Genomic DNA, 13356 nt, shown 5'->3' on the forward strand with positions numbered 1-13356 from the left:
TAACGGCATGCTGCAATTACGTGCATTTGAAACTACATTTACCATGAGGCTTTGCGAAGCCTGTTGGAACGAGAAGCTCAAGTATTATAAAACGTTTGGTCAAAATTAGGTTATATTTCTAATGTGTAAGGAGATGTAACCCTGTCAAACGGAAAAACTTGCTCCTCAGTTTTGCGGTATTTTCCATTTTTGTTGTTAAAGTGTGGTTTCCAGGCAACGCGGCTGTGACGTCTTTACTCCCAGCGCGACCCTGCAGCTTGTTCTTTGATTGGAGGGAAACCCCGTGGAAGAGCGGGAGCGATCATCAGCTGTACGAGCAGGAAGCAGGAATAACTGCGTTTTTTGGACCACACAGGTAAGGAAATGATCCAGTATCGTTAGGAAAAGCGTTATAATTAACATATAGTCTATGTTATAGTTAAAGTTCGGGCGCATATTTTTTAATCCCCCGAGAAAAGCACGTACATGTCCTCGAGCAAGTGGCTTCTTGCTCAGTCATTGTTCGGTGCCTGCTTTGAAAGAGGGGCTATGCGCCCCTCTCGATTTCTTCCATTTTCTGTGTTGTGATGGTCTTTAACATTGCGCGACTGACTTTGGATTTGAATCTTATTTGAAAATTATAATAATGGCAAATATTTGAAACGAACGCGTTGGGGTGTTTTCCAGGAAGCAAAAAGGGCGTTTACGTTGTTTGGTCCTGGACGTTTTGCGCTGTCTTTAAAATAAAATGATGACCCTAGTATAATGGTTTAGACTATCCTATTTACATTATACGTATTTACTGTTAAGCCCCGTAGATACAACTCTTTGTGTCAATTTTTTCCATTCTTCTGTTATAGCTTAGCTTTAGCAGGCAGGTGTGACGTGAAACTGGGTGGCCCACATTCCTGTAAAGGGCGCAGGTGTGTGCATGCTGGCAGATCTCACTTTCAGTCACACCTTTTTATTCTAAATGTCCTACTATTGGCTCCAACTTTGAAGAGAATAGTTGGTAAGAGTTAGCAAATTGATTTTATATTCTTGGCGTATATTTTACTGTATATCATATATATTTCATTTACCATGCTCTAGTTTTTGCCGTTTGAAAAACAGGGTTTACATTTAATTTGTTTGTAACATCACGACCGTTTTAACTTTGTCCATTTTAATTTCTTCCTGGCTTTTTTCCTACAGGATATCGGTTTTGAGTGTAGTCTTGTTACTTTTTTAACTTAACGTTTTTGTGATTACATTTTTTCTTCAATCCCAAAAGCATCATTATTACAATCTTTTAAAATGCCATGCAAATTACATTAGTGTTTTGATCCCTTCTTTTGTTTACTGTAGTCATCAAACACTTATAATTATTACCACTGTTCTATTGTCATGCTTTCTTTCATTCATTCCCAGTAAACATGCCAGACCAGGAAGAATTGGTATCTCGGGCCAGACTAGCTGAGCAGGCTGAGCGCTTTGATGACATGGCAAAAACCATGAAGGCCGTCACTCAGCAAGCTAAGGAAAGCCTGACTGTGGAGGAGCGCAACCTGCTGTCTGTGGCCTACAAGAATGTGGTGGGGGCCCGGAGATCGGCCTGGAGAGTAGTGTCCAGCCAGGAGAAAAAATGTTCCCAGAATAATGACACCAAAAATGCAGAGTTAGCCAAGGCTTACAGAGAGGAAATCGAAAAGGAGCTGAATGACATTTGTACTGAAGTTGTGGTAAGGATAAATCCTAATTATCCTAATAACACTAGGAATATTTTAACTGTAACTAACTCAATGAGCTGTAACAGTTAAAACATCCCATCCCTTCCCTTGCGTCCTTTAAAGTTGGTGTTTACTGTGTTTTCTAGAACTTGCTTGAAAAGTACTTGATTCCTCAATCGACCAAAGATGAGGGGAAAGTTTTTTACCTGAAGATGAAGGGAGATTACTTCCGTTATCGGGCTGAGGTTGCTTGTGGGGAGGAGAAACAAAGTATGTCAAATGTTGTCACATCTTAAAATTACTTCTTGATTCAATGGGCTGATATACAAATGGAATTGTTTTAACACTTGTCCAATTGTTTTGCAGAAGTCATCAATGATTCTAAAGAGGCTTATAATGAAGCCTTGGAAATCAGCCAAAGCATGTCCACTACACATCCCATCCGACTAGGCCTAGCTCTTAACTTCTCTGTCTTCTACTATGAGATTGCTAATGACCAGAAGATGGCCTGCGAATTAGCTAAGAAAGTAAGAACAATGTACTACCTACTTAAAGAGAGAAAACTTATTTGTATTATTTTATTTATAAAAAAAAATATGTGTGTATGTATATGTGTGTGTGTGTGTGTGTATATATATATATATATATATATATATATATATATATATTATATATATATATATATATGCACATGCACACACACACAATACTAATTTTATGTATCACAATTGTTATGTTGATTTATTCACAATTGCAAAAAGATGTGACTTGATGATAAAGTGTTCAAATCTGTTGGAGCACATGCTACATCTACTACTCTTAAGATACATGAAAGCACTTGGTCCCTTGTGCTAAATTGTTAATGGATTTGTCTCACACAGGCTTTTGATTTGGCCATTAATGACCTGGACACCACTTCAGAGGAGTCCTACAAGGACAGCACCTTAATCATGCAGCTGCTCCGTGACAATCTGACAGTGAGTAGCCATTATCCTCTCATCCATGTAACAATTGAATTTCAGTTTTTTTCTTCGTACAATTGCATCTTTATTTAGATGTAGACAGTTGTATTGAAAGCTGAAAGATCTGATGTTTGTTTTTCAGCTGTGGACCACTGGTGAGTGCGAAGGCGACGGTGAGGGTGACGATTCGCAGCAAGATGATAAACAGTGATCTTCACTAAAAGCCCTTTAACACATTTTTACCTCTCACCAGCGCGCATGTGGGTTGTGTGTGCACATACATGAACACACATGTATGTTACACTCCAAGTATAAAGTACAGTATGTATGCGCTAAAACATTGTGTGTTAAATGTATGAGCACCACCACTGAAAAAAAAAAAATGAACTCAAGTCAAGGTTTGATTATTTTGTCCATGAGTTGAGCATAATTGAAAGCCTATTCCAGTCCTTCAAATGCATTATGTTGAACAAACCCAAATGCCCAGATTCCTTGAAAGCATATACACTATACAATGGTGTGAGCATGACATACGGTTTATATCCTCCTGCCTGCTGAACTGGTGCTTTTATGGCTGGTGCTTGTGTGATGTGGCCTGGTGGGTTTTCTGTGCTATCAGGTGTAAAGTTGACTCCCTAATTGGCCACATGCTAAAAGTATCATTTATTTAGTTTACTAAAAGGTTACATTCCATTGTGCTTGACTTTTTTTCTTTTGACAATGTACTATGTTATTTCTATATTCATTTTCCATGCCACATGACTTGAGGCCTCAAAAAAGTGAACAACTTTTAAAATGGCTCAATACTGTAACTTTTGATATTTTATCTTTTTCTCAATACAGAGAATACTTAGGTCATGTGCCTCTTTGTGGCTTTATACCTTTCTATTCAGGTGTTTTTGTATTTTCATTTGTGTGTTTAATTCCCTTTGATTCCTGGTATGTCTGTCTTTCTCAGCGTTATGGTATTATGGACTTGGTGGCTTGTACTGAAACTGGGGTTCTCTCTAAAATGTAAGCCATTTTGTTGTGACATTCCCATGTGTGATTGGATTATCAAATAGTATGGCCTTTAATCAGCATTTCCAGTTATATATAATGGCACTGTATCGCTGTGCAGAGGGTTGCAGGATTTATGGTTACTAATCGCTCTCCGGTTATGTGCTTTCATGTAAGTGGAATTAAAACATTACATTTAAGTCTCAATAGTAATTGTTTTATTTCAATCCTTTACTATGAAACACTCACAAAAAAGCTTGTCCTAAGAGCTGTGGACGCCAGAGGACAGTGTTTTATTGAAGATGGCTGCCCTCTACGGATGGTGGAAAGTACTGAACCTCAAATGTGTGTCCCATTTAAAAATGCGATGTGTGGCGTATTTTCGTGTTACCCGTCCACAGCAAAAAAACAAAACAAAAAACGAACTACTTTTATATGGAAACACTGACTAGAAACTTATGATGCGGGGAAACCTTTGCAGCAGCCTATGGGCCCTAGCTAAATTGAAGATTAAATAAATCTGTTGGATTTTTCTCCGAACGATTTTGGCCCACGTGTTTAAGAGATCTTTATATGAGACTAAGCGTTTGTGATATGAAAAATATGAAAAACGCAAAACCAACCAAAACTCATGCTAAACTGAACATGTGAGGCAGTTTCGGCCTGTTTCATCATCGCGCATACATACAGCCCAAGGATTCCGTGATACAGCCATACAGCTTAGAAGTGGTCTCCGCCTCCGCGCTCTCATTGGTGCTTTCTGACTCTGCTTCAACGCTATTGGCTCATTTCGATGACTCATCCGGAAGTATAAAGCACACAACTTTCCCCTGTTCTCCTCCCCTCAACCCCGGCTGATAGTGCTGCGTGAGTGCGTGTGTGCTCCTGAGCCCGCTCGGCACACATAATAAAAATATAAAAAAAATACAAAAAAATCTCAAAATTTAAAAAAACGAAAAAATTCTCCTTTATTTTTTTATCTTTTGTAACGAGCTGTGGAACGGGACTTGAGAGACATTCGAAGGTAACGGACGCTAAGAACTTGCTGCTAAGCCAACGTGAAATCCATCAAACGAACTGAACGAACGGCATTTTAAGCGACGTGTTACTGGAAATAGGGCGAACTTTAGCCTCAGTATTGTCCTTATTAGTAGCGGCAACGTTGTGTGACCATTTTATTCGCGTTTTAAGTCGTCACGTTGTCCTTTTGTTGTACATTGAGCTGAGCACGCTGCGGCTGGAAGGCCAACGGCTCATCAAAATTCTATCGCGAGTGACGCCGTTTTAGTGACTGTTAACTCCGCATCAATCGTCGCAAAGTTTTTCTTTCGACACAAACGCCGTAGTTTCTAGCCTCTTAAGCCGGACAAAATGAATCCCAGCGCTCCTAGCTATCCCATGGCTTCTCTTTACGTCGGGGACCTGCATACGGATGTGACCGAGGCTATGCTGTACGAGAAATTCAGCCCAGCCGGAGCCATCCTCTCTATCCGGGTCTGCAGGGATATGATCACCCGGCGCTCCCTCGGATACGCCTATGTCAACTTCCAACAACCAGCAGACGGTAAGATAAGTCTCAAAAATGTGTTTTTAATCAGTATTCTACACACAGGCGTGTTAAGATGCTTCCCTAAGACTGCTTGTTTTACACGTGACTGCGGCCGACATGTTGTAGAAACCTCTCCCCAGTTGAACCTCCCATCAGCAGAGGCGTAACTTGGCTCAAAGTTTAACCCCAACTACCCTGCCTACCAAAATAATGATGCAGTGGAGTGCTAACCAACTGACCCACCCCCCTCAGTTTAGGACAAACATAAAAAAAAAATCTAAACCAATTTTACTGTTTATAAAGGCACTAACCGCTTTATTTTGTTTGTTTTTGAAATTGGTTCATCTTATAACTGCCCCTTCCCCATATGCTTCTGTTGATCACTGATAACCATGACTGGGCGTGTATTGGGTGTGTTTTTGTATTTGTGTGACATAATCTACTGCAACTACAAGCCTCTCTTCCATTGGCACGGTTCTCTTGGGCAGTTTTGGAGCGAGTCTGTTTGGTGCGGCTCCCTCCCGCCGAATTGCCTCCATCATAGACTGTCTCCATGCTCCCAGCCCGGGTCCAGGGGCAGGGCTCTGCCACGTGGGACACTGACGTCACGCAAACATAACTCAGGACTTAGATTTTAATGAATAATACTGAATTGTACTATATTATACTAAATGTATGGCCGATCTCAACAAGTCACAGAGAGGCGTTTAATAATTCTAACTTTGTGGCTCTGTGTTTACGCTAGCGTTAGCAAGTTTTCACGAACTTCCACCGTGAAACCACCGCTTCTCTGCGCCTCTGCACCGCGTTTTGGCGTCTCTGTATCTAATTCAATGGGTTTGGCTAATGTTAGATGCATTATGCACTGTACATATATGTTAGATCTTTTCATAAACGGGAAACTGTTGTTGCATTCGTGCTACTTTTGTTTTGCGGAGCATGTTGGCGCAACATTTAAATTGCCATAACTGGAAGTACAGCGGATTATCACAAGATCAAGTCAGTTTGATGAGAAATGTTTTTAAATCTGCCTTTTGCCGTCTTGATTTCTCCTGACTCTGTTTGTTCTTGCCCAGTCATCTGTTTAGTCGTATTAACTACGCCTAGAGCCGTACCGTACTGGTCCCATATCCGCTGGGAACTAGTACCTCCAGGGGTCCGCTTCGGGCTCCGCAAACGATACGATTCACTTCAGACCGTAGAGACACTTGCGGCCCATACCGATCTGCTCCAAAGCGAACCAATGGAAACGAGGCTCAAGTGTCTTTCTGTAAATTTACGTTTGAGACTCTAGGCCCTTTCAGTTTAACTGAAATGTTGAATATATTACTCTGTAACAGCTCACGTGTCACTTTGACATTTACATTTATCATAGTATATTATTATCATATCATAATTTTTTACACGCAATATCGGTTTCTACTTTATTCTACAGCTGAACGTGCGCTGGACACAATGAATTTTGATGTAATCAAGGGGCGTCCAGTGCGCATCATGTGGTCCCAGCGAGACCCGTCATTGAGAAAAAGTGGTGTAGGAAATATCTTCATCAAGAATCTTGACAAGTCAATCGACAACAAGGCTCTGTATGACACCTTCTCTGCTTTCGGCAACATCTTGTCATGCAAGGTACAGTTGTATTACTTTTATTGTAAAAGTAACTTCTAACATGCATGTTATTTGTAGACACTAATTTACCTCTGTGGGTTTTCAATGTGACTATTGCATTAATTGCTTTTTGAAGGTGGTTTGTGATGAAAATGGCTCCAAGGGCTATGGCTTTGTGCATTTTGAGACTCACGAGGCAGCCGAACGTGCCATAGAGAAAATGAACGGCATGCTGCTCAATGATCGCAAAGTGTAAGCGTGTGTTTTTAATCTGTTGTATTGGTGAACTATATTGTGTACAAGTACTAATGAGCTTTGATTTTTATTACAGATTTGTCGGCCGCTTCAAATCTCGCAAAGAGCGTGAGGCTGAAATGGGAGCACGGGCCAGAGAGTTTACAAATGTCTATGTTAAAAACTTTGGGGATGATGTAGATGATGAGAAGCTGAGGGAAATTTTTAGTCAATTTGGTATGTCCATACAAAAAAATTTTTATAGTCTTATTGTTTAGATGCTTATTGTTTCATGGTTTTGGCACACAGGAAATGCCCTCAGTATCCGTGTGATGACTGATGCTACAGGGAAATCCCGCGGATTTGGATTTGTCAGCTTTGAGAGGCATGAGGATGCACAGAAGGTGTGTGTGCTTTTTCAAAACTGTTCATAAGGTAAATGGCTGTTTTATTTTAAGTTGGATGTGTTTCTTCACAGGCTGTTGATGAGATGAATGGAAAGGAGTTCCAGGGCAGACCAATCTATGTGGGACGAGCTCAGAAGAAGATGGAGCGTCAAACTGAACTCAGGCGTCGATTTGAGCAAATGAAGCAAGACAGAATGACAAGATACCAGGTGGGCTGACAGTTCATAACGTTTGGCATTGTGTTATAATGTATAAATCTGCAGCTTTGTCAAATTCAGTGCACCCTTTTGTAAGATGCACTGGCCAAAATGGCTGCAACAGTAACTGTAGTTCATGGGCCTCAACTTCTCTTCAGTGGAATTTGGGGATAAGTGTGTCCTTCAGACAGTTCATTTATTTTAATCGCAAATTTAGTGGCATACTGTAATTTTGTATTATAATATTGCTGATGGCAAAGATCTGTTTACTCTCAGGGCGTTAACTTGTATGTGAAGAATCTTGATGATGGCATCGATGATGAGCGGCTGCGAAAGGAGTTCTCGCCATTTGGCACAATCACTAGTGCAAAGGTATCAGTGTTAGCCATGCTGAACCTTCTGTTTTATAATACAAAGTACTGAATACATGTTTTCTTATCCAGGTCATGTTGGAAGGTGGTCGCAGTAAAGGCTTTGGCTTTGTGTGCTTCTCCTCACCAGAGGAAGCCACTAAAGCAGTGACTGAAATGAATGGGCGCATTGTGGCTACAAAGCCATTGTATGTGGCTTTGGCACAGAGGAAAGAGGAGAGACAGGCTCACCTCACCAACCAGTACATGCAGCGTATGGCCAGTGTGCGCGCTGTTCCAAATCCAGTCATCAACCCCTATCAGCCAGCCCCGCCCTCTGGATACTTCATGGCAGCCATACCCCAGGCCCAGAACCGTGCGGCATACTATCCTGCCGCGGGGCAGATGGCACAGCTGCGCCCCAGCCCACGTTGGGCCACACAAAACGTCAGGCCACAACGTGCGTGTCAGACACTTTGCACTCTACTCACTATATAATATAATTGCCATGTCTTGTCTGTAACACATTGTTTTTGCCCATAGACTTCCAGAGTATGCCTACTGCAGTGCGGGCATCGCCTCCTCGTCCACAGACCTTTGGCGCGATGCGTCCCACCGCTCAGATGCCTCGTATGATTTCCGCCCAGAGAGTTGGTCAGTCACCTGAGACTCATGCAACTTCCTTCCTGCAGTTCTCTTATTCATAGATTTGTTTTCTCTGTACAGCCACTCAGCCCATGGCTCCTCGCCCAGCTGCAGCAGCACCCTCTGCTGCTCCTGTGCGCGGCGTCCCTCAGTACAAGTACTCAGCAGGAGTTCGTAACCCCCAGCAGCACATGGCCCCAGCCCAGGTCGGCATGCCACAGGTACACACTGCTGCGGTTTTATACCCAACAGTTTGTTTTCAGTGGCTGAGTTTTTTTGTTTCTTTGTGTCCAGGCCGCTGTCCATGTGCAGGGCCAGGAGCCCCTGACTGCCTCCATGTTGGCTGCTGCCCCGCCACAAGAGCAGAAGCAAATGCTGGGTAAGTGACTTTGCCATTTCTTTAAGTATTAAGCATGTTTAAAGTCATGAAGGATTTTTCTTAATATATGAATGATTTTGGTTTTGTCAGGAGAGCGCCTGTTCCCCCTTATTCAGAACATGCATCCAAGCCTAGCAGGAAAGATCACAGGGATGCTGCTGGAGATCGACAACTCTGAGCTCCTTCACATGCTCGAGTCGCCCGAATCTCTGCGCTCAAAGGTCAGTACTACAGCACGTTTGCAGCCGTGTCGAAGTCTGTCTGAATTCTGAGGAAAAATATTTAATACTAAATGTTTGTCTCATCTGAGCAGGTCGACGAGGCCGTTGCTGTGCTCCAGGCTCACCAGGCCAAAGAAGCCGTTCAAAAGACTGTGACCAACACAGCTGTGGCTGCAAGTGTTTAGACCCAAGGTGAGAACAGTGCATGTGCCCCCAAAATTGCAAAGTCTCCAAATGTTAAGGGAGTTCTGATCATAATTTTGTATCTTTGCAGGAGCGAGGGACCTTGAGATTAACAAGAAGGGGAAAAACAATGAAAAAGTAACTGTACAAATGAAGTAAAACATGTAAAAAAACAATTGCTTAAAAAAAGTAAACAAGAGTCCGACCAGGCCTGAAGTGCAAGAATGGGCCTGGTTTGCATTATAAATCTAAACTTACAAAAAAATAGAAAATGTTCCAAATAGGTTATATATTCAAGCGTTTTAGGAGACATCAGTCATAATACAGTATTTAACACATTCATTTATTATTTTATCCATTTTAAATTTTTGAATGTTTGGGCTGTCATTGAAACAGCCAGTTACTCTTACTGTGAATTTACTTTTTGCTTGCATCAATAAAATAATAAAGATATTTGAAATATGAAGTTCTTTTTTATCCAACATAATTTCAAACATATGTTTTCTGTACCATCCATGGGTTGGGTTTATGTTGTAGTGCTTCAATGCTAAGCCTTTTAAAACTAAAGTTATTTATTGACTTGGATAGGAATGAATGGAAATGATCAACACGTTTGTGCTTCCAAGTTTTATTTTGCTTATTCACAGATGGTTCATGTTAAACAGCAGTGAAGCACAGCACAGTGGACGCTAGCACACTGGTCCATGGCTTAGTTAGCAATAGCCTTGGCCTTCTCTGTCAGCTTCTGTGCTAAGGCCTCCATCTCTCTCTGGAAGTTTTCCAGGAGGGGCTGCATCTGCTCCTGCAGGGGTTTCACTGTCTCCTCCATAGTGGACAGGACAGTCTTCAGTTGCTGCTCCACCTGAGGGGCTATGGCTTCCAGCTGGGCTCTTGAGCTCTCCAGCATAGTCCTGTGGAGGTGAGGGAAAACTCATTTGAATCACTTTACTTTGCCGATACACAAAATGATGTAGTGTGGTTGGATAAATATAGGAAAATGTTTGCAATATTATTTTTTTTACAATCTTAACTAAATGCTACCGGTCTACATAATCCTAGTTTCATTTGATACTCAAATGACCATTAGATATTATCTGCTTGTTTGGATTTTTGTTTGAATGCAGCATAAATGTAACTGAAAGGTACAGCACAGTACAGTTGTGTGTTAGTTGATGTGACTCACTGGGCCTGGGCCTGGGCCTGGGCTGCCAGGTCATTCTGCTGGAAGACTTTGTTCATCTCCTCAATCATCTTGTTCTTTGCATCCTCCAGGTACTGTGTGATGCTGGCCAGGTCCTGAGAGGAATCCTGAGCCAGGCTCCCTGTACATATTACACAACTTCCAATTAACCACATTTAAAAACATGAACACTATTTTAGAGTACATTGTTTAAACAGGGACGCATAGTACCTTGAGCCAGAGCGAACACAAACAGAGCAGCGATGATGGCGTACTTCATGGTGACTGAGTGGACCTAGTACAGAAAACAAAAATAATTGAGCAACTTTTGAAACATCGATTAAAAAACACTGGATCAATAAAGTTGTGTCACTTCTGCTGTGAGGCCACACATAATTTTAACTTCATGTCAGTTAAGCGCACTTTTTTTAGTCTAAAATACTTAATCTATTTTTTTAGATGTAGTTCTAAAAAAAAAAGCTTAACATTTTGAATTGATTTAGTCCATGGTAAAAGCTATCATTTGTATGACATGGCAGACTTGAAATTAAATCTTCTCTCTTCTGACTAGTCTATACTTTTCCTATCTTAACAGAAAATCCCCATACACCATAAAAGTGTACTCACCTGTGCAGCAGGGCAATGTAGACCGGATGGTGCCTTTTTGATGCCCCTTCAGCCCTTTTTATACCTCCATCGAGCTCTGTTATGACGTTACCTTTTGATTGGACAAGATAATGGGACCAGCTAAATGTGATTGGCTACTTGATGGAAGTGGGTGTCAAATGGTTGACCCTTGCTGTTCTGAGTGCCACCTAAACACCCTCAGACAAAGTCCAAGGATCTCATCCGTGCTGACGCTACATTGTGGATGACACATCTTATCAATATGATTAAAAACAATCAACAGCTCTGAGAAGGGCTGCTGAGGTCACTGTACTGTACACCATTACAAGATTAGATGCAATGGTATACATAAAATGTTTGGTATATCAAAAATAAAACTACTTTGAGTGATTATTAGGAGATTTTATTGTCAAACTTGATTGGATCATTTTACAGAAAAGGGAGGCTGTGTCCAGTATTTTGATTCCTCAGTGAATGTGCTTTTTAAACTGTAGGTCAGGGTACAAAAGTGGGTCAACATCTAAACTAATGCTTCCTTTCATCACTATTAAATCTTGATGTAATGTACTGTATGGCAAGAATAAAAACATTTTTTAAGGCATAGGCAGTTGTAAATATTGTGTGTGTCATGCCTTGTTTCAAAATTGAGGATCTGAGTTACTACAAAGATAAAAAAAACAGCTGATTAAAAAGTGTTGACACATTTGTTTGTAGCATTTGTGCCATATACAAGCTTAATTTATCTTGAGTAATGTTCTTGGATTTATGGTTTTACAAACTAATCTTTGATATTCTGAGTATGACTCACACATACAATCTCAAAATCAGTATGCTGGTGGAAGACAAATACTAAATTGATAATAAAAGATAGGGCAGAATATAAGGTAATGAAGTGTTTGTCTTTTTTCAGCCACAGCACACTTTGGATTACAAAGTTCCCACAACACACCACTCACAAAAACATAACCAAATTAGACAATTAAAAAAAACAAACAAACAAGTATTTCCCTTGCCCTGTGTCTGATTCTTTCCACTTGGGAATGATGATTGTTTTGCTTTCTCAACTGGTTCAGAACTTACCCAGGAAACTCAAGTAATAAATTATTCATCTGAATGCATACGCAAAACAATCTAACTGAAATTAAGCAATGTCTCAAGACACACTAGTGTTCCCTGGCGCACTGGTTGAAAATCAATGTGGTGTAAGTGCAATAGACAAAATATGTTAGGTTTATGTTACATCAAAACATCCTAAACTACTTAATCTTCAAAATCGAGCAGTAGACATGTTATGATTCTTTGGTAGTTTGCCTACCAAAGTTGCCTAACATAACTGCTAAAATGCAGATGTTTGGACCAGTATGGTTAATATCTCTGGCATTGCTGGGTCTTTCCACATGAAAAACTGACTTTCAACCGACAAAGAACTAAAAGAACTAAAGCCACAAGATTAATTTAAGTTAGTGGATCTAAAAGCCACATGCATGAAATTATGAAGTAACAGAGCTTAACTAATGAGTCATTTAGCACTTGGCTATGTGGATGTAACTCTTCTACCTTTGCTTTACGTTACAGGCTTATCTGTGGATATTTATGACTGCTGTAAAGTAATTAATGAGTCCCATTTTCATCCAGTAAAAGTTACTTAGGCTACTTAGGGAAGTGAGTATTATTATTGTTGTTTTTCAGTAAAGCTGTATTTTCTGTGAGGGTGTAAATAAATAGTTTGGTCGAGTAAGCTTTACCTAACCTGATGGGGACAACAGTATCATAGGTTGAGAAATATTTGTCAAGAGAGCTTCACGCTGCGGTTTCAAAGTAAAACAATAAGATCTGATCAGAACCAGATGTGGGAATGTGGGCCTTGCTTATGGTTGCTGGCTTTGCCCTGTACACAACAACTGTATTTCAATGTATTTAAGTCAGTTTATATCCCATATTTATTGTAAACAACACGCTCTGAATGTGAAACTGCCTATGTGAAAGAATCTCAAGAATTCAAGGATCTTGTGAATAACACTGTAGCAGCAAGAAGTGAAAAATACAGTCCTCACATTTCATTTGGCAGAAGCTGAGACTTTTCTAAACAAAACTTAAATATATGCATTTATACATGTGTCAAAATGG

General features: G+C 40.6%; 3 protein-coding genes and 1 non-coding gene across 5 annotated transcripts; 3 read left to right on the plus strand and 1 right to left on the minus strand.

Annotated features, from left to right (window-relative positions):
• The first annotated feature begins 255 nt into the window (after window positions 1-255).
• On the plus strand, window positions 256-3849 carry LOC117378250 (14-3-3 protein beta/alpha-like). The gene is made up of 6 exons (XM_033974796.2): window positions 256-355; window positions 1390-1700; window positions 1835-1958; window positions 2055-2215; window positions 2570-2665; window positions 2793-3849. The coding sequence occupies exons 2-6, from the start codon at window positions 1395-1397 to the stop codon at window positions 2859-2861; spliced, it is 756 nt and encodes a 251-aa protein (XP_033830687.1). The 5' UTR covers window positions 256-355; window positions 1390-1394; the 3' UTR covers window positions 2862-3849.
• Window positions 3850-4480: 631 nt separating this feature from the next.
• Window positions 4481-9888, plus strand: LOC117378245 (polyadenylate-binding protein 1A-like). Of its 2 annotated transcripts, none has more exons than XM_055225427.1 (14): window positions 4481-5213; window positions 6634-6827; window positions 6943-7058; window positions 7138-7277; window positions 7350-7444; window positions 7519-7656; window positions 7921-8016; window positions 8088-8454; window positions 8538-8648; window positions 8721-8845; window positions 8934-9018; window positions 9109-9239; window positions 9332-9431; window positions 9514-9888. In XM_055225427.1, the coding sequence occupies exons 1-13, from the start codon at window positions 5021-5023 to the stop codon at window positions 9422-9424; spliced, it is 1884 nt and encodes a 627-aa protein (XP_055081402.1). In that variant the 5' UTR covers window positions 4481-5020; the 3' UTR covers window positions 9425-9431; window positions 9514-9888. The 2 variants fall into 2 exon arrangements, with proteins under 2 accessions (XP_055081402.1, XP_033830683.1); XM_033974792.2 differs by having other exon boundaries at window positions 4482-5213; window positions 8721-8860.
• LOC117379162 (small nucleolar RNA SNORA5) lies at window positions 7706-7837 on the plus strand. The gene has a single exon (XR_004542044.1). It is a non-coding gene; the product is annotated as a small nucleolar RNA SNORA5 (small nucleolar RNA).
• A 117-nt stretch (window positions 9889-10005) lies between the features above and the next one.
• On the minus strand, window positions 10006-11282 carry afp4 (antifreeze protein type IV). The gene is made up of 4 exons (XM_033974800.2): window positions 11230-11282; window positions 10834-10897; window positions 10606-10744; window positions 10006-10333 (listed from the first exon to the last, which is right to left on the minus strand). Exons 2-4 carry the CDS (start codon window positions 10880-10882, stop codon window positions 10132-10134), a joined length of 390 nt encoding a protein of 129 aa, XP_033830691.1. The 5' UTR covers window positions 10883-10897; window positions 11230-11282; the 3' UTR covers window positions 10006-10131.
• Between the last annotated feature and the right edge of the window lie 2074 nt (window positions 11283-13356).

This window comes from Periophthalmus magnuspinnatus, chromosome 11, assembly GCF_009829125.3.
Source record: "Periophthalmus magnuspinnatus isolate fPerMag1 chromosome 11, fPerMag1.2.pri, whole genome shotgun sequence".
In the NCBI taxonomy this organism is placed as follows: Eukaryota; Metazoa; Chordata; class Actinopteri; order Gobiiformes; family Gobiidae; genus Periophthalmus; species Periophthalmus magnuspinnatus.

Coding starts and splice junctions, on each gene's coding strand:
- LOC117378250 (XM_033974796.2), top strand. CDS start 1,395: ATGCCAGACCAGGAAGAATTGGTATCTCGGGCCAGACTAGCTGAGCAG. Junction 1,959..2,054: donor TTGTGGGGAGGAGAAACAAA/GTATGTCAAATG, acceptor ATTGTTTTGCAG/AAGTCATCAATGATTCTAAA. Junction 2,216..2,569: donor CCTGCGAATTAGCTAAGAAA/GTAAGAACAATG, acceptor TGTCTCACACAG/GCTTTTGATTTGGCCATTAA.
- afp4 (XM_033974800.2), bottom strand. CDS start 10,882: ATGAAGTACGCCATCATCGCTGCTCTGTTTGTGTTCGCTCTGGCTCAA. Junction 10,745..10,833: donor TGTGTTCGCTCTGGCTCAAG/GTACTATGCGTC, acceptor TAATATGTACAG/GGAGCCTGGCTCAGGATTCC. Junction 10,334..10,605: donor CAGGCCCAGGCCCAGGCCCA/GTGAGTCACATC, acceptor TCACCTCCACAG/GACTATGCTGGAGAGCTCAA.
- LOC117378245 (XM_033974792.2), top strand. CDS start 5,021: ATGAATCCCAGCGCTCCTAGCTATCCCATGGCTTCTCTTTACGTCGGG. Junction 6,828..6,942: donor GCAACATCTTGTCATGCAAG/GTACAGTTGTAT, acceptor TGCTTTTTGAAG/GTGGTTTGTGATGAAAATGG. Junction 9,240..9,331: donor CCGAATCTCTGCGCTCAAAG/GTCAGTACTACA, acceptor TCATCTGAGCAG/GTCGACGAGGCCGTTGCTGT.